At 36.7% G+C, this 20,275-nt stretch overlaps 1 protein-coding gene across 1 annotated transcript in view; it reads right to left on the reverse strand.

Annotated features, from left to right (window-relative positions):
- The window catches only part of LOC306870736 (ras-specific guanine nucleotide-releasing factor 2-like), a gene marked incomplete at its 5' end in the record, with an annotated part of 78,886 nt that overhangs the window by 24,602 nt on the left and 34,009 nt on the right, over nt 1–20,275 (reverse strand). The window contains 13 exons of the mRNA XM_079418162.1: nt 606–854; nt 1,730–1,812; nt 3,492–3,628; nt 4,076–4,139; nt 5,392–5,552; nt 7,167–7,285; nt 8,146–8,255; nt 8,767–8,960; nt 9,302–9,381; nt 12,253–12,506; nt 12,663–12,752; nt 14,585–14,732; nt 17,764–17,870. Of these exons, the coding sequence (XP_079274288.1) occupies nt 606–854; nt 1,730–1,812; nt 3,492–3,628; nt 4,076–4,139; nt 5,392–5,552; nt 7,167–7,285; nt 8,146–8,255; nt 8,767–8,960; nt 9,302–9,381; nt 12,253–12,506; nt 12,663–12,752; nt 14,585–14,732; nt 17,764–17,870 (1,796 nt within the window). The remainder of the gene's footprint in view (nt 1–605; nt 855–1,729; nt 1,813–3,491; nt 3,629–4,075; nt 4,140–5,391; nt 5,553–7,166; nt 7,286–8,145; nt 8,256–8,766; nt 8,961–9,301; nt 9,382–12,252; nt 12,507–12,662; nt 12,753–14,584; nt 14,733–17,763; nt 17,871–20,275) is intronic.

A 20,275-nucleotide genomic window follows, 5' to 3' on the forward strand; every position in this document is an offset into this window, starting at 1 on the left:
TTGGGTGAACTATCCCTTTAACGGCGATTTTCTCAATATTTTTATTTCTTTTGCACCCTCAGATTCCAGATATTCAAATAGTTGTATCTCTGCCAAATATTGTTACATTCTAACAAACCATACATTAATGGGAAGCTTATTTATTCGGCTTTCATATGATGTATAAATCTCAATTTCAGAAATTGACCCTTATGACTGGTTTTGTCACATTTAAGTTAATTCAGAGAAAAGAGATATCGAGGGGTGAGAACCAGAAGGGCGTAAGTGACATTTTTGGTGAAATGGATATATATACATCAAATGAAAGCTCTAAATGAGCTCTTTCTACTGGCAAAAGTACTGTCATCCATGAGTGTACAATTTTTTTTTATAAACAATTGAAATCAGTACACAAAGTCAGATCAAACTATGGTAAAATTTTGGCTCTCCTGTAAAGTTGGTGAAATGTCACTTACGCCTTTCTGGTTCTCACCCCTCGATATACAGTATATATTTTGGACATTGAAAGAAAAAAGGCTGTAAAATATACAGTAGATATACATTTTTTTAAATTTGCATTACCCAGCTCTAGCAGTGACTTTTAACCCCTTTAAGAGCTCTATTACCTGACTGGTATGGATGTAAAAGGCTTCTTGTAGATGTCAGCCAGTTTCTCCATGACCACGGTGGCGGTGGTGAAGATCCGGTAGGTGTGCAGGAACGTGTTGAGGAAGTCTATGGAGAGGAAGCGCAGGTCGGTCAGCCTCTCCAGCAGTCTCTCCACGCTGGCGTAGCGGATCTGAGGAACCTTGCAGGAGTTGAGCGTCTTACTGAAGCAAATGTCAACATCATCTTTATGAAGACGCGCATCGGATCTAATGAGGAGCACAACCAAAGCATCTTTACTGTCTGTATGCTGTACATTTATGATGATATTATAAAGCATTAGTGGAGATGTACTGAAATCATTTTTCCACAGTTGATGGTAATTGTAGCTAAATGTTAAATTGCTCATAACAAATGTAACTTAGATTGCAGAGTAATAATAGTAACATATACTTGAAAATTGTGGTTAATTTTGATTAGAAGCTTTATGCTAATCTACAAGTGGAATATTAAAACTATTTAAACTCAAATCAATATTTCATATCTATATTTATTTCAAATTATTTCAAAAGTGCAAATGCAATAAACAAGAAACAGCCAGTTGGTCATTATACCAAAATAAACTCTAATTCATCCAGCTGGGCTGACTGTACATTCTCACTTACATCATAAAATCAATTTTTTTAAATAAATAAATACATACATACATACATACATAATCATTATGCTTTGCTTATGGCCCTTTTTTGCCAATGGTAGTCAATCACATGGACAGCTGCACTGAAATACTGTAATGCTTTCTGGACTGGTATTGCCAACATATTTTCCAGCAGGGAGAGAAATTAGTCCCGGTTGGTTGCCCTTATTGTAGTGTGCTCACTGTCACTGCAGTGTTTAGCTTGGACGTATGCGTTTGCACATGTGCAAGGAGCCAGCACTCGGGGCTTCAGTGCATGTTCACTGGGCCAGCTGATGCATTTTTGGGCACTTCAAATTTTGAAGGATTAGTTTAAGGATTTTTGGCTAGTTGAAATATTATTTTTAGCCATTCAGTCTTTTACAAAATCCTTCTATTATTGCAAAAACACTGACCCATAACAATTAAGACAAACATTATTTCACAATAAACAAAGGCCTGACTTACTTGATCATGTGTGGCACTGTGACTTTTGAGTTCTCCTCAAACACGCTGGTCATCAGGCCATTACAGCGGATGTTATCGATGCACTATATAGAGCAGAAATTCAAATGAACAGAGGGATCAAACCAAGGAGCAAAGAACAGAGAAAAACATGATTCATCCAGTCACTAAACACTAGACATACTGTCATTTCTTTCTTTGAGATAGGGGGATTCAAGGACAGAGAGATGTCTCTCGTGGGTTCATCAGTAAGCCAGGTTCAGTCCACTAGTGCAAAGTGATCCCCTTCAGGAACAAATCTTAACCTCATAGCTTTTGGTGTGAAGTTTCAGTGAGGTGGGTGTTAGTTATTATGTTTCAGTTCTTCTGTAGAGCCATTTTCCTTTTAAAGGCTACAGGGAATTTTTATGGTTAAGTAATTGCACACACTATAGATGAGGTGTCAGGCACCGTTATCTTTATATTTGTTTATTACTGTGTATGCCTATAATCAACAGGAAACTAGAGAGAGACAGGGTCGTATATTGTTGAATATGAAAAATGAAGCAAGCTAGATACTAAAACTTCATCTTCAGTATGTGTATTAACAACCATGCCACAACTCTGACCAAGTTTATCAGTGAGCATTTACAGAATAATAATACATACACTACAAATCAAAATATATATATTTTTTTTTGTGTGAAAATAATCATGGTTTCCACAATAATAAGTTACACAAATGTTTTCATGAATGGCTACTGAAATGTATCATTTAATTTACAATTTAAAATATGAGTGTAAAAGACTTTTCACAAACATTAAAAATGACAATTTTGTCATTAATTACTCACCCTCATGTTGTCGAACCCTTAAGACCTTCGTTCATCTTTGGAACATAAATTAAGATATTTTTGATGAAATCAGAGAGCTACCTGATCATAGATAGCAAAGCAACTGATATGTTCAAGGCCCAGAAAGGTAATAAGGACATCATTAAAATAGTCCATGTGACATCACTGGTTCAACCATAATGTTATGAAGCTACGAGAATACTTTTTGTGTGCAAAGAAAACAAAAATAATGACTTTATTCAACAATTTCTTCTCTTCCATGCCAGTGTTCTTAGTTCACTGTCTGTATATTCTTGTTTCAATAAGTAAGGCCGGGCAAAAAATTGCAAGTCATCTTCTCTGTCCAAATCTTCAGACATGTTCATGATGACTGTTTTATGTACAGCGTGCGTCTTCCTCTGCTTTAAACAAGGCGCAGTGCATCCAGGTTCTACGTCATAACGCCGTCTCCTGCGTCAGCAGCAACACACGCATGTGTCGTGATACTGTCGTGAATGCACATCAAATACTGACACAGAAGAGAAGAAATTGTTGAATAAAGTTATTTTTGTCTTCTTTGCGTACAAAGCATTCTCATTGCTTTATAAAATTACGGTTGAACCACAGATGTCACATGGGCTATTTTAATGATTTCCTTACTACCTTTTTGGGTCTTGAATGTGGTAGTTGCATTGCTGTCTATGGAAGGTCAGAGAGCTCTCAGATGTCCTCAAAAATATCTTAATTTTTGTTCTGAATATGAACAAAGGTTTTACAGGTTTGGAACGACATGAGGGTGAGTAATTAATGACAGAATTTTTGGGTGAACTAACCCTTTAAAAAGCTTGCCAACCCCAAACTTTTGAATGGAAGTGTAAATGATATAATACCCATGAGCAGTTGACTGTAACCGCAGAGGAGGAGCTGTTGGTTACATGTGGCTTCTCTCTCACCTGGCTGATGTCGCTGGTCCAGGCCGCTTTCTCCTGACGGGATGGTGCCAGTAGCACCACAGTGAAGGCAGGAGCATCTGAGGGCTCTACCACAATCTTAAAGTCCAGGTGACCAAACACTTGCCCTGAATTCTTAGCTAAAAACAGATGGTTACAATTAATCATGGATCATGCTTGAAAATCCTAATTTACCAGTCCCGAGGGACCACTCAGGAAAACAATGGCAATAAAAACTAATTAAACTGAAGGGATCTCTTCTTAGTAACACAATAATGGTGGTGATGTTTATTAAATAAGCTCTTAGGGACCATATTCAGGGATCACGAGAGGGTCGTTGTGATGCAGTTTTGAATTAGCCCTTGGGCTTCTTTCTATACCCTCAAATGGATAATCAATCCATGACAATTATCATCTCTGTCCATTTGACATTTAAACAGCAGACAGTTTGGACTCTTTTCTAACCTGTCTATAATAGTTAATTAACCTGCAGTATATGAATAATGGCCAATTTATAGCTAATGATGCATGTCTCCACTCATTTGTGCTGATGTGTTTGAAAATGTGCGTCAAAGAAACAGGCTCACCGTCTTCGTCGTTAGCGTCAGGCTCCTCGATGAGAGTGCACTCAATCAGGGACAGCACACCACCTTGCTGCCAGAGTCAAACAATTAGGTTGAGAGGTTAATCACAAAGGGAGAATTTCCTGATATTGATGGTTTGTTAGAATAATGGCTTTGTGATGGATCTCATGTACAAAGACATTTCAAAGGTGTATTACAAAAGCCTTTGTAGTGCTTTCTTATAAATCTCCTTTTGCTGTGGCAATCACCAAATAATTAAATAACTGGTCATTATTTAGTTGTATAACAAAAACAAAGTGTTTTTGAGAAAATGAAACCAAGAAAATAACTTGGGATTATTTAATGCATCAAACAAATTAGTAAATATTTTGTACTACAAAATAGCAAATTGTTTTATGTTGCAAATTAATTCAATATTAACAAAAAATATTGTACAACTATATTATTGTGATGCATATAAAGCAGAGTCCTGTACGCGGACAGGTAATTGGCTTTATATTCATCAAGATTATTATTGAAGCATGAAAATATAATTTAATTGAATAATACATAGAATAATTTATAAACTGTATTTAGCTATAAAATTAACAAGATGAAAACAAACTATTTTAAAATTTAATTGATATAATGTAATATATATATAATGTAATATATATATACTGTATATATATATATATATATATATATATATATATATATATATATATATATATATATATATATATATATATATATATATATATATATATATATATAGCATCAGAATTCTCCTGTGATTTATGCATTTACACTGCTAGACTGTTAGTACACAAACTAAATAAACTGTATCAAGATATTTTTTTTAAACCCTCTTAGTTATACCTAAGCTGACAAGGAAATTCAGCTCCAGAAATTGTGCCTGAGCATTGACCCAGTCAATTAAAATAGTACAATAGCATGTCACAAAGTGTGAGAGGACAAAGAGCAAGCACACTATGCAAAAGTTTTTTTAAACATTTTTTGATGTTTGGTGTAGCCAACTTTGCATTTAAAAAATGCTTCTACAAAGTGTGAGAGGAGTAATACACAAAATACGGCCAAGGGCTGTAGGGACAGAAGAAAATGAACAGGGGAAGCTCAAATCTCACATGATTAACCTTTTGACATTATTACAATTATCAAATACTTGCCGCACGGTTTCTAATGTCATTGATCATCAGGGGTTTGCTTTATAATCACTATGCCCTAGCTGCCCTGAAGACTTTTTTTTAGTAAGTGTATAGTGATAGTGTGCAGTAAATTTTCAGTTTCAGTACTCTGAGTGCATGTGTGTCACATACTTTTAGCAGGTGAAGTTTGCCTCCTGAGCTGCGTGTGCAGATAAGGAAGTGCTTGGTGAAGAGAAAGCACTGTCTCTCCCCTTCCTTTTTGAGTGAGAGAGAGCCTAGACGCACCTTACTGAGCTTCCCTCTCTCCACTGAGGGCAACTGGATCAAAGAGCCTGAGAGAAAGACATCAGAAACGAGAGAGAGAATGTAAAACTATTAGACAACAGAGCAACAGCAGCACAAATGATAAATGAAGATCAAAGACACCTTTACCACTGAACAAAAGATTACAAGAAGAAAGGGAACATGGGAGATTTTTAATCAAGTGAGAGAAATCATAAGGAATCATATTCAGAAATTATAAACCAGAGCCAAAAAGAATGTATCCATGTTTCCATACAAGTAATATATTTAGGACAAAATCTATTTACAACAAAAAATAAATCTATTTACTTTATTAAATCAGTTTATTAAATTGATATCACACTTTTTATAATAATTGAATTTTTTTACTAATTTATAATTTGAAAAAAAAAAAATTTTCTTTTTTTTTCTTTATTTATTTTTGCATATATTCATGTATATATTTTAGTTGCTACTGTAGTTTCCCCACCCTCTTACATTTGATTAAACAAGATACCATTCTAACTATATACACATATACAATTTTTGTATATATTTTTTCACAATTTTTTTTTAACAATTTTTCTTTAACATATCTAAATAAATTCATCTTATGCTTAGAGGGTTCATGGGTTAACGTTTCAAGAGGAGAAAAATGATCTTTCCACATTTAAAAAGCTGGAGAGACTATTTTGACAAGAAATTAGTTTTATTATCGCTAAAAAAAATTAACATTTTACAGAGGAGATTTTAGCATTTTAGCAGTGCATAATGCACAAGATGAACGATTATAGATGCATGATGAATGATCTTTATTGTATCACTGTATGTGGGCAGAGACAAATAAATGTTCTCTGTTGCTAATTTTTTTTCAGAAATCAGCATCTTACATTGAAAATATAATACTTCATGTATAGTATAGCAGTATAAATAACCAGTAGTATAAATAACCTTTCAAAATTAATTGTCAGTTTTTTGCTGTGCCTGTAAGAAACACCCACATTGCATGTGAAAACGGAAACTTCTCACATACGGGATGCAAGATATCTGTACAATTTAATTTGAACTTTGTCATTGTTCAATGACAGCCTCTTTGCAAAGCCTGTATTGTGACAGGACTCAGGATAAATAATAAAATAAATAAAAAATATTCAATTAAATTAAATTAAATAAATGTATATAACATTATATAAAATCAAAATAAACTTAGGCTACTTTAAAATTTGGATCCTATAGACAGAATACAATATATAAGTAATAGTAATGATAAATCCTCTCACACTGACTCATGGAGCTCACGCGTTTTAACAACAAAAGAAATTGCTTTTCCTGTCACTCATTCTACAAAAGAACATGAACTTTATCATGGTGAACTGATGTCATTTCCTATTCCATACATTGCATGTAGAGACCCCCAAAGTGCTTGTTATTCCTGGTTTTCTGCTTCTCCAGTACAGGGCCGGATTCTAATACATTATAAAACACCTCAACTGAAAACATCAGACACTCTGTCAATCCTGGAGACAATGCTGTCCAATTGTGAAATCATGAATAATTCAGAGCCAGAGGGGATCAAACCGAAGCTGTCGCTGTCACTCAGGTGCTGGTTCTGCTTAAGGCAGTGTGTCAGGCAGGTGGCAGCTTGAGGTGCTAACACGACTCACCTTGTCTCACAAACGTCTGGCTGGTGTCAAGGAGGATGTCACAGCCCTCCACAATCATGCGCTCAATAGCCAGGTTCTTACGGATGTTTTCTGTGTCACTCACTTCATCGTGCATCACCCTGGAACAATGCAAACATGACACTTGTTTCACAAATGGAAACGTGAGAAATTCACCTTCTTACTTTTTGCCACTTTGGTTCTCTGGCAAAGCTGTAAATGAACATGTCAGGGTATAAGAAGCACAGGGTATAAGACGAGTCGACATATTTCCAACTACTGCATAATGCCAAGGGCAGAAAACAGGAGGAAGTTCACTACATCTGCTGAAGCACTATCTGCATTGCTTTGACATATTATTCACTAAAATAATTCAAATGTGAATCAACTACAATTTAATTTTAAATTTAATGTATGATATAAAATGATTCAAAAGTTCTGATGGTCATCGGCTGATGTATGGATCAATAGAAAATGTTCTCTTTTCATTTAATTTACTGTTGAATTCTCCATTTAACACCTGCTTTTTGCAGTGGAATTAGCAGAATATTCAAATAGTGCTGTGCTTTTTTGAGTAGGATTCTAGTGATTTATATAGAAAGTAGAAAAAAATTACTTAATGCTCGTGGCACAATGCTATTTCAGTGTATTAAGGGGATGGGTCACCCAAAAATGAAATTTCTTTCATTATTTACTCACCCTAATGTTGTTCCAAACCTATATGACCTTCCTTCTTCCGTGGAACATAAAATATATATATATATTTAAAAGGTATATATATATATATATATATATATATATATATATTTTGGGTGGGGGTATATATATATACCCCCACCCAAACCCAAAACCAACATTCTTCAAAATATCTCCATTTGTGTTCCACAAAAGATAAAAAGTCATACAAGTCTGAAAAGGTTTTTGCAATGACATACAATGTGCAACTGTTTAGTAAGTTCTCCTCTCAGGGTGGTTTCCTTACCTGGAGAGTTCCTCCAGTTTAGACTTGGCAAACTCTAGACTTTTCCTTTCCACATGCTCATGAGGTGTATGAGCCAGTAGCTCATGGAGAGTGATGATATAACGAGGGATCTGTCAATCAATAGCATAAAGAGAGAAAAATTGTAAAGACCGAAAGCGTACAGAGTGAGAGTTACAGCAGGTCTGCATAGAATCTGCACCCACAGAATGTCTGTCTATCAATCAAGTTCTATATGTCTGTACTCAAAAAATGTGACTAATTTGATAATGCTTTCACCAAAGTGTCTAGTTTTCTCTGTCTAATTTAATTCTACTGACCACAAAATCACCCCAGAAAAAAGGTCTACAGATTCTGTCTGGACCTTGAGTTCAGGAAACTTATAAAAGATTACTTTGAATGTTTGAGTAATTGAGATACATCAGACTTCTACAAGTGATAAATGAGGCTCTTTGTGAGTGAGTGTGAAGAGCTCGCTAAAATGTTTTATGCAAAACAAATGTCTTATTTGTAGAAACACAAGCCAGCAATTCCCAGTGGCAGTTCAATTAGTTGAACAAATCAAGCTCTTCAGTGATCAGCCTGGAATTGAATATGACACTAATGAGATTGCAAAAGTGGCACCTGAAACATGGGGTATGTGAGGAAGGTTTCCAGCATCCTCCCCTCACACGCAGCGTTTGATTCGTACAGCTTTAGGAGTTTGTCAAAGTCCCGGTTCTGCTTACAGTTGGCCAGAACCTGAAGACTGTACTGGTGGTTCCTAACAAACTCCTGATAGATGTTCAGCATTGGCAGCAAGATATCAAAGAGATCCGCTAAAAAGGAGAAAACAACGTCAAAGTCATTAAAAAAACAGATTCTTTTATTCACAGCGGTGCTTGAAAATGCTTATCTTGGGTTTAAGATGTTGGCGGGTTTTTGTCTGGCTCTCATTGTTGTAGAAGTGTGTGTATGTGTCTGTATACGGTGAGATAGGAGAGAGTCAGACGTCATTGACGGGTTTGATTGAGATGCTATGCGTCAGCGGAAACAGCTTGTCCTTGATGTTAGTGTCACCCTGCAATGTGCTGTCTTTGTTGATGGGGTGTTCTGAATAGCTGCTCCTGAGTACGGTAATTAGCTTTCTGAGAGATAAAATGTAACAATCATGACATACCTAGAACCAGTGTGGGCCAGTTTGCTATCCTCGCCTTCAATCCCTGATGGAATATTTCATGTAGAAACATGATTGTCTCACTGAGGACGAAAAAGAGTATATATCAATACAATAAATATTTTAAAGGATTTATTAAAGGGGTCATATGATGCGATTTCAAGTTTTCCTTTCTCTTTGGAGTGTTACAAGCTGTTCATGCATAGATAAGATCCCTGAAGTTGCAAAGACTAAAGTCTCAAAACCAAAGAGATATTCTTTCTAAAAGTTAAGACTTGTCCACGCCCCCATGAAATGGCTCATTCAAACATGCCACCACATGTCTACGTCACGGTGTGGGGAGATTTTCAAAACACCGCCCAAATGTTTACGACTGTGTGTAGCACAATTCACGGAGGACTATTTCCTGAACCTGGCAGGAGAGTAGCTCAAAGGCTGTTTCTATAAAGTGGGGCAATTCCAACTTTGCAAGGACAGTTTGACGCTTCTGAATCACAGCCTGTAAGTACGTTTCTGCTATTGACTATTCAAGCACGAGTTTTGAGCTGTGTAGAGTAGTGCTTGTTGTTTGTCTTTCTCCAATCACAAATGCAGACATGGTAATGTTTGCATCACGCCGTGTAAAAAGACAGTATAAGTCATTATAATCAGTAATTATGTCCCCACTGGTGAAACACATGCCTTGTTTGTAATGGGTTTTATTGTTTTAGTCTCGTCTCGCTGGGAAAGGCCATCACAATACAGTGAGGGGCGTAACATTTCTGTCTTACGCTTGAGGTATTCGGCCAATCACAACGTACTGGATAGCTGGCCAATCAGAGCACGCCTCGCTTCTCAGAATGATGAGCTTTGTAAAAATCGACGCGTTTTAGAAAGGCGGGGCACTGAGGAGCAACAATAAATGTACAGTATGTGGAAAATAATGTGTGTTTTGAACCATGAACCACGTAAACACATTGCATTACACCAAATACACAAAATAATGTTCTTTTTAGCAACGTCATATGACCCCTTTAAAATATCAATAAATCCGATTATTCCATGGCACCAGGGTCAAAGCTTAACACTCACCTTGTGCCAAAGGCGAATAAAAATAAATCACTCACCAATAAACACAATGTTGTATTTTGGTTGCAGTTCATTTAAAATGCAGTACAACATTTATAGGATGTTTTATTTAGGTTTTAAATAATCAACACATTTGATTGAGATTCATTGAGTTTCAAAAACATTAAGGATCAGTTTTATCAGGCAAATTAGTGCGAGAGCGCATTTCCAAAACAGCACCGATAGACGTGGAAATTTCTGTGGTGATTAACTAACAACACGCAAATTAAAGAACACAGATGCAACATCTCATTTACATATCGACCAACGCAATATACCAAGTGCAGCGCAATAGTCGCAATTGGCATAGTCGCAAATAAAGAATAAAGAAAGAAGGCACAGTTCATTGAAAAGAAGAGAAAAATTAAGTTTTGATAGACTTGGTATTGCGGGACTCTTAGTTGAGCGTTCCAAGCCGTCTTTTATTTCCTGAAGCAAATTAAAAAATATATTTTTTGGCTTGGCCTGGCATGGCAAATGATATGTTTGGATAATGCGTTCTTCTGGCATTCCAAATAAATTAATATGTGTGGAAAAAATCCTCTCCCTTCTAACACGCACTTTCTGTTCTCTGCGGTGCCTCCTCCTATAGCAACAACAATTGCAGCCCTTTCAAGCGCAAAAAAGTATAAGACATGCTTTTTTGGGGTGTTAAATAATGGCACAAATACCAGTAATCTGACGATCACAAACATTAGTAAATCTCATTGCGTGATTCATTTTAATACTGTCAGAAAATTTGCATCTGAAAGGGAAACTCCAACAAATTCATATTCAATAAGGTCAGGCGCAAAAATAACTCTGTCCACTCCCTTTTCATTGCTTATTCGTCACTGCGCGTCTTTAGTAAATCAGTATTTACTAAAGACAGTACTTTTTTAACGCCAAAAGACGCTTTGCGCTGGTGCAAGCTGTTAGTAAAACTGGTCCTATGTCTGTGTTACAGAAGGATGTGGATGAAATAGTTCAAATCATCATGCAAACAAGCTGTCACAACACTGCAGTAATTATGTGTCAACACTGACCCTGGTTGATCTGGGTCAGAGGCTCTCTTTTATACATTTTTTACAACCCAGGATCATTGTAAAAAAATCCTGGTGCATAATTTCAGCAAAATGGCATTGTTTTTTTTTTTATATTTCAGAGTTTTATCTGAAACAAATCAATGTGAATCTGGGAACGTTTTATTATGTTAGCTGTATGTTATGCATTGTGGCAATTCAAAAATTAAATGTCCAGGGAGTAGCGTAAGAAGGATGATTATCTCTCATTCCACCAACACTAAACTTAACCAACAACAAAAGCAAATGTTAACAAAAGCAAAAATGACAATGCTTTTGCTGAATCATCTATGCCATTAGCTTGCTTCTACAAGTCTCTGAGTTCTTTTATCTTGGCTGTATTTTACTAGATTTGGACATGAAGGCTCTGAATCATCTGTGTAGTACTGTACCAGGTGAGCTACAGAGCAGGTTTACTATGTCAAAAAATCCACACATATGAAGCTGGTTATGTGATGCAATCATTAAAATATATTAGTTTTCACAAATCATGCACTATTGTAAAATTGTTTTGAGGTAATAATATAATATTGTGAAAGGAAAATGCAAAAATAAGTCTTTATTAGTTGCTAATCTGTCCCTGTAATTATTACTTGTGTGAAAAGGAATAAAGTTGTTGCTGTTTTACTGCCTCTAGTGTTATTTCAGCTGAACTCTGCAGTGAATTATATGTTCAGGCACATTTTTGGAGGTTTGCAAAAATCTAGGCCGAGGTACATTTCTTACAGGTCACTGGTTTTTCCAATGAGCCTTTGTTGATTTTTGGCAGAGTCCAAACTCACACACCTGTTAAGGAAGATGCTACTGACATCATCGTGGCTAATGGGTGGTTTCTTGGAGCTGGCGGCCATTCTGAGTGGCCTCAGGAAGCAGTTGACCAGGATGGAAAGCTGATGGACATACTCTGTCTCAGCCTCCACCATGTTGAAGACGATCTGGTTCCTCTTCCTCATGCTCTCAGCATGAGGAGAACAGATGTAGTCCTGCACAATAATCTTCCATTTCCTTCTACACAGCCACCCTCGCATGAAGCTCTGGACCTACAGAGACAAAGTGTCTAGAATTACTATTTGTGGTCACAGTTTGATCAATGAACTTCTCAACCAGTGGCCCTGGTTAAATGTTTAACAAACCCATATGGCAGCGGTACACATATGTACACATATTTCTGGCCATGTAATGCTGAAGTTCTTTACCTTTTTGATTTTTTTAATATCAGGATCCTCCTCTTCCTGGTATACATGGTAGGGACGCATTCTTTCCTTAGTTTTGTTCAAGGCTATAATCTTTAAGAGAGAACAAAACACAACATGACTGAGCATTACAATGCTGAAAACACTTGCGAAGGGAAATTGGTGGAGGTGACTGTCAAAATGATTGGGCCGCTGTGGTTATAATTTGACAAATCAGATAATGTTGAGGTATTTAACGCTCATCCTTCTCAATGAATAATCAGTGTGTCATATATGTGGATCACTGAGACCCTGTGTGGGTGCTGGCACATAAGATAACCATCTTAACTTCCTCTCCACAGACAATTTCCTTCCTTCATTCAACAGCCTTCATCAAAAAGCTCTCTCACCAAGCCTTTATCAGCCATTTACTTTGGATGCAAATAGGCTAAATGCCCCACAGCGTATCTCCCAGTATATGCGGTCTGCAGGCACAAGACAAGACTTTAGTTTATTGAAGTGCTATTGTACACTTTAGATAATAGATAGTGGTCATGTTTGTTGTGTTTTCTTTATTAGTTAAGTGTTAGTTTGGAATTTAGAAAATCTTTGTGTATAATCTGAAGGCTTTTATCGCTACTCTGCCTTAAGTGGATAATGGTTCAGTTTCCTTATTCTAGTTTTACTGCCATCATATAACATACAAAATTTGTTTTTTTCTTCAGTTTCACAACAATAAAAATTTGAGTTTCTTTTAATAAAACAAACAATACAATCACTTACCAAAATGCAGCATTTACACAGAATATACAGTATTTGTGAATATCTTGGCTTTATGTCATCAATACAAATGTTTTCTACAATATCAGGGTGTGAGCCAGTAGTAGTTGGTATCTTTTTTAATTGTATCCTTATAAAATATTTTTTAACTCAAAACAAGTTTGAATGCAGATGTTTCAGTTTAAAAAACAAATCACTGCTTTTATGGCTTCATCATTTATTCATAAAGAATACTTATGATATAATCATGACAATACAGCATAAATGGTTTTTATGGCAATTTATATTATACACCAGATCTATGTTTATATAAAGAAATAAGAGTGCAAGGAAAATGACAGCATGCAATAACAACGGTAGTTAGAACATAGATAGATAGATAGATAGATAGATAGATAGATAGATAGATAGATAGATAGATAGATAGATAGATAGACAGACAGACAGACCGACAGACCGACAGACCGACAGACCGACAGACCGACAGACAGACAGACAGACAGACAGACAGACAGACAGACAGACAGACAGACAGACCGACAGACCGACAGACCGACAGACCGACAGACCGACAGATAGATAGATAGATAGATAGATAGATAGATAGATAGATAGATAGATAGACAGATAGATAGACAGATAGATAGATATCCCGTCTTTTGTGAGTACTGAGCAATAAGTGTAATCAGCCTAATTAAGATAACGTTTCTCGTTTCTTTGCATTGATTTATACTTTGAATCGTGTGTTCACATGCCACTGACCCTGCAATGTCAATAATGGGGCATAATTCTTATCCCCATGGCGACTGGTCCAATGGGGAGGATAATTCCCTGGTAACACAACTAGGGAACAGATAAGATGCAGAGCCTGAGAGATGCTCTGTGGCACACTGGGATTGCATATGTTGCCGGTAACCTTAATCACAAAAAGAAATACAACAATCTGGAAAAAGCAATGTGAGAAAAGCAAACCTATGGCTGAACTCCATATCAGGATAAGTCACAAATGCTTTTAGTACACAAGACCGTTCAGTAATGGCGACATTTTTGGAGACCTGCACTGTTATTAGATTAATGGGCTCTAGAGTGGTTCACTGATTCATAAAATTGGACTGCATGTTGGAAAACAGCCCATTAAATGGCACAGCTCAAGCATATACAGTTACCTCAGATTTAAGCCTCTCAATCTCTGTGTCTTGGTCTTCCAGCTGTGTGCGGAGCTGATTGGCTGCCACCTTCTCCGTCTCCACAATCTGCACCAGGTGGATGTACTTCTGCATAAGAACCTCACGCTCGATGATGATGTCAGAGTAGCTGAGATGAAAACAACAGGGTTACACTCAAATTTAATGAGTTCTCAGAATATAAATGTAGTCGTTTATGTATGCCTGGGTTCATTTAGCGGGGCTCAACAATAAAGATGCCCAGTTGAGCAAACTGCTACTATCAAGCCACTGCTGAACATGTTACTAAATCTTAACTTGATCATGTTGATCATGTATGTGTTTTTTTTTTCTTTTTTTTTTTAAATAGCCTGTGTGTGTTGAACCTACTGAACTCACCATCACTTTCTTATAGTAAAGACAGTAAAATTGTGTTTATGAAATTGCTCTGATGGATTTAAATTGTAACTTTTATCATTCCCAGATATATTTATTTTTCATTTTTATAATGAAAATTTACTGAAAATTTTTAAATTGTTTTTAAAAATACAACATATATGCATGTTTTAAAAAAATGTAACACACACAAAAATGGTGCACTTTGACTTCACGTATTGTCTGTGATTTATTTCCAGTTGCATTTAAGTGAACAATGTCGGCCTGTTTGACTGAAGTTCAATGTGGCCTGTCCAGATGTTCACAGGCACATCTGTTCATGGGTAACCCAATAATCTGTTAGATTCGGCCGATCTCTCCAGTGACGCAATATAAATGTACACTGCGGCTTGAGTATAAATCTGTATGAGGAGTATAAATCTCTAGAGTGTCAGCATGTGAGTGCTTTAAATCACTGTGGGTTTGTGTGCCTGCAGAATATTAGGTGCATGTATGTGTGTGTGTGTGTCTCTTTGCGTAAGTTGCTAACAACAACAAACCATTGTCATAACATCATAAATTTGTTTTTTTTCCCCACTCAGACTTAAAACTGTATTTGTTTCATTGTTTAAGCGAAGCGTATAATTATCTCAATGTCAAAATACTTTCACAACTATAAATAAGCCATTCGTAACATTAGCCCAAAAAGTGTAAACACTGAGGCTTTTCAAAACATTGCTTGAGCATCCTAATCAGCCCGGCTCAACCAATTACATGAGTTTGGATACATATTCAAAAAAACAATATTATTGTCATGGTGTCATGTCCCCCAAAAAAACTGATTTTAACTCAGGATCCCTGTTTCTTTTCTTTTCTGCATTTCACCTCTATTCTAGCTTGTTTCCTGACGTAGCTTTCTAATAAACCTGGCATTATATACTATGAATTTTGTTGGCTCTGTATTGAATTGCTTATTATGCTCCTCATTTTTGGTCGCTTTAGATAAAAGCATCTTCATTAATGTAATGTAATATATATGCTAAAAGAAAACTGTACCACTAGACCTAGTCACTGTCTTAGAAGTATTTACATATATTTTCGGGTAAATAAAGCTATTGTTAACTATTACAATATTGCCAAATACAGCAACAAATCTACAGTATGACTTCACGATTCAGTTAGGCTCATCAATGATTACCCCATCAACTTCGGTCAGAAATCTTGGTGTAATCTTTGATGACCAGCTGACCTTCAAAGAGCACATTGCAAAGACTGCTCGATCCTGCAGGTTTGCACTACACAACATCAGAAAGATCAGGCCCTTTCTGACAAAGCATGCTGCACAACTTCTTGTCCAGGCCCTTGTCGTTTCTAGGCTGGACTACTGCAATGCTCTTCTGGCTGGTCTGCCATCAAACACAAGCAAACCTCTACAAATGATTCAGAATGCAGCGGCACGACTGATCTTCAACGAGCCCAAAAGAGCGCATGTTACACCTCTCTTCATCTCCTTGCACTGGCTACCAGTGGCAGCTGGTACTACCACAGGCTCAGCACCCTCCTACTTCCACTCACTATTACGAACCTACATCCACTCCAGAAGTTTGAGATCTGCTAGTGAGTGACGCCTTGTGGTACCATCACAGAGAGGCTCAAAATCACTCTCCAGAACATTCTCGTTCACCATTCCTGGCTGGTGGAATAATCTTCCCACCCCTATCCAGAACGCTGGATCCCTGGCAATCTTCAAGCAACAACTGAAAACTCATCTCTTTCGGCAGTACTTGACCTCATCCTAAACTCAAAAAAAAAAAAAAAAAAAAAAAAACTCTTTCCCTCTATCTTTCTCTCCGCTTACTAGCTTGTACTTATTTGAACAATGACTGAGACTTGGTGTTACGAGCACTTCCTCTGTCTGACTGCCTCTTCAAGATGAATCACTTTTTGTATTCCCAAATTGTAAGTCGCTTTGGATAAAAGCATCTGCCAAATGACTAAATGTAAATGTAAATGTAACAAATAATATGGAAAATATTATGTAAGAAGCTTAAAGAAAGAAAGAATTAAGAAAGAAAGAAAGAAAGAAAGAAAAGAAATGCTGGGAAGTTAGAATAGAATAGAATACAATACAATAGAATAGAATAGAATAGAATAGAATAGAATAGAATAAACTTGTCCAACTGTCTACTTGGAATTTTTTTTTACTAAAACCCATTTCAGAAAGGGGGAAAAATGAATCCCAGCAAAAAGACTTGTACATGCATAATAAACTACTAAGTTACTAAAAAGTTTTCAAGTTGCCAAAGGTTATCTTTAAGTGATCTTGCCTAGGGCACCAAGTGAGAAAGGGCTGGTACATCTTTTATAAAAAAAAAAAAAAAAATAAAAGATTGGTGCATGGCAACAGGGCTTCCACAGTCTGAAATGACAGCTTAATATTCAGTCTTGCTCTAAGGCAGATCTGTGATACAACAAATAAAGCAGTTTAAGCTTTCTTTAGAGATTTGTCTCCTGGAGATGAGTTGTATAAAACATGACTGCAAAGTTTGATCTTAGGCTGCATGTCTGAGCACCAGGGAGAGGAGAACAACAGTGCTATCAACCTCAGAGCGGCTTATTTGTTGCTGTGCTGCTCTGCAGTGACAGGGATAAATGCACAATGCGCTTAACTTAACCTGCTCTGATATGTCTCTTTCGTATTATGATGATTTTATTCTTTCAGCCTAAGAGTAAAGCTTCTTTAGCGCTTCTAAATATTATCTTTGACTGAGCAAGATACAAAAAACAAATACACACAGTCACACTACCTGGCCTGCTGGATGGCCTCCACCCATTCATCACATTCTGATTCCTCCTCTGTCCGCAGTTCCAGAGGCTTCTGTCCATCATGCCCGAAGACAACGAGGAAATAATGCTGAAGAGATAAACAGACAGATACAAACTGAGAAGTTAGTCTGTGTTGAACCTACTGAACTTCAAACTGTACTACAGGCACTTTCCATAAATAGTCTACTTTAGAGAGAAGTGGTGTGTGGCCCATACTCGGAATTTGTGCTCTGTATTTATCCCATCCAAGTGTACACACAGTAGTAAATATACACCCAGAGCAGTGGGCAGCCAATGCTGCGGCGCCCGGGGAGCAGCTGGGGGTTCGGTGCCTTGCTCAAGGGTCTCAGCTCAGTCATGGTATTGAAGGTGGAGAGTGTGTTGGTTATTCACTCCCCCACCTACAATCCCTGCCGGACCCGAGACTCGAACCCACGACCTTCGGGTTACAAGTCCAACTCTCTATCCATTAGGCCACGACTGCCCTTTAGTGTCCTATTTTAAAGCATTACAGGCATTTTTTGTTGTAAAATTTATTTGATGCTAACTATTTCATGCTTAGTAAATTAGCTGTATGAAAAGCAGCTATTTTTAACACATCAAAATTAATTAATTGTGGCCTGTCTCACTTCACGTCTTAACTTTCTCAACTGTATTCAACAATAAAATTCTAACAATGTCACCATCTTGACAAAATCTGTTGAATCTATTTAATTATTTTTAATTATTGCCTAATTTTATTTACCCGTTTCCCACATTTTCTTCGCAACCCTCTTACCATCTGTTTTTTGTCCAATAAAAAAAAATATATACAACATTCCTTAAAATTGTGACACTTATAACCACACTCACAATTTGGAGAGAAATAATCTCAGTTTTACCACAAAATGCAGTGTTCAATGCTTGTCATAATTAACCTTGTTATTTTTAAAGAAATAAATAATTAAATCTTTCTATTTAATTTGAATGCATATTGCTAAAAAAAACAAAAACAAAAAAAACAAAACAAGAATAACCATTTGTTAAAAAGCAGTTCAGACATTATTTTCTACCTTATTTGTCCAAAGCACTACAATCTACAGTGCCCTCCAAAAGTATTGGAACAGTAAAGACAAAATTGCTCTGTTTGCTGTGGAATCAAGACATTTACAAAGATGAATATGAGACAAAACTACAGAATGTCACATTTTATTATTGGGCGATTCAACACATACTGTAGATGTTTTACCAGCTAAGAAGTTCAGCACTTTTAGAGTTTCATCACCCTATCTGATGTGAGCATAAGTATTGGAACAGTTTCCTCACAGGTCTTTCTAAGTGATCAGCTGTGTCCTGTTGCATTAAGTGCTTCATATTGCATCAGGACAATGACCCATAACACCCTGCCAGTTCAGTCAAGGAATTTATAAGGGCAAAGAAATGGAAAGTCTTAGATTGCCCAAGTCAATCTCCAGATTTAAATCTGATTGAACATGAATTTCACCAGCTGAAGAGGAGAGTAAAGGCAGAAACTCCCCAAAACAAGCAACAATTGGAATTGGCTGCATTAAAGGCTGGGGAAAGTATTTCAAAGGATGAGACCAAGAGTCTGGTGATGTCTATGGGTCACAGACTCACTGCTGCGATTGTGTGCAAGGGATCTGCAACTAAATAATAGCTTTTAATCTTTTATATCTGCCTTATGTTCGACTTTCCCAATACTTATGCTCACATCAATGAGTGGGATGAACTCTAAAAGTGCTGTTCTTTTTATTTGGTAAAACGTGTGTGTTGAAACGGCTAATAATAAAATGTGACATTCTATAGATTTGTCTCATATTCATCTTTTAATCATATTTGCAAATGTCTTGACTCCACATCCAACAGAGTAATTTTGTCTTTACTGTTCCAATACTTATGGAGGGGACTGCAAAATATGAAGTTCAGGAAAAAAAATTACCACCACAAAAGGCCTGCTTTTAGATATAGCCATCAGAGCACCTGCTCTGTATTAGAAACAGCAAACTTTTACTGCTAACACACAAATGCTGACAAGCATCGTGAAATAAAACAGGTACAAGGTTAGGAGAGTCTGAGCAATATGCAGCTTGAGGCCATCTGCAAGGCAAATAAACACATACAGCCGCTTAACAGCAGGTGTGAGAGGAGTTGAATCAGCTATTGTCATAATGACCTGAGGGAAAATGCATGGTGTGAGCTGGTTAGCATGTGACATTCATAAGCAGCTTCACAAAGCGTAGAATAGCATATGCATTTCATGTTAAATGTATTGTTTTTTTGTTGTTTCCTAGAGTTACAGTTAAGTATGGCAAGTGAAGACGAGGGAAAAATATGGTAAAACACAACTTAAGAAAAGTCCACAAATAAATAAATAAAACACAGAATAGAATAGAATATGTGTGTGTGTGTGTGTGTGTGTGTGTGTGTGTGTGTGTACACACAAATTCTTGTACATCCAATTATAAATAACGTCATCAAAGTTAAAAGCAACTA

This window comes from Barbus barbus (assembly GCF_936440315.1).
Source record: "Barbus barbus genome assembly, chromosome: 6".
NCBI classification, from domain to species: Eukaryota; Metazoa; Chordata; class Actinopteri; order Cypriniformes; family Cyprinidae; genus Barbus; species Barbus barbus.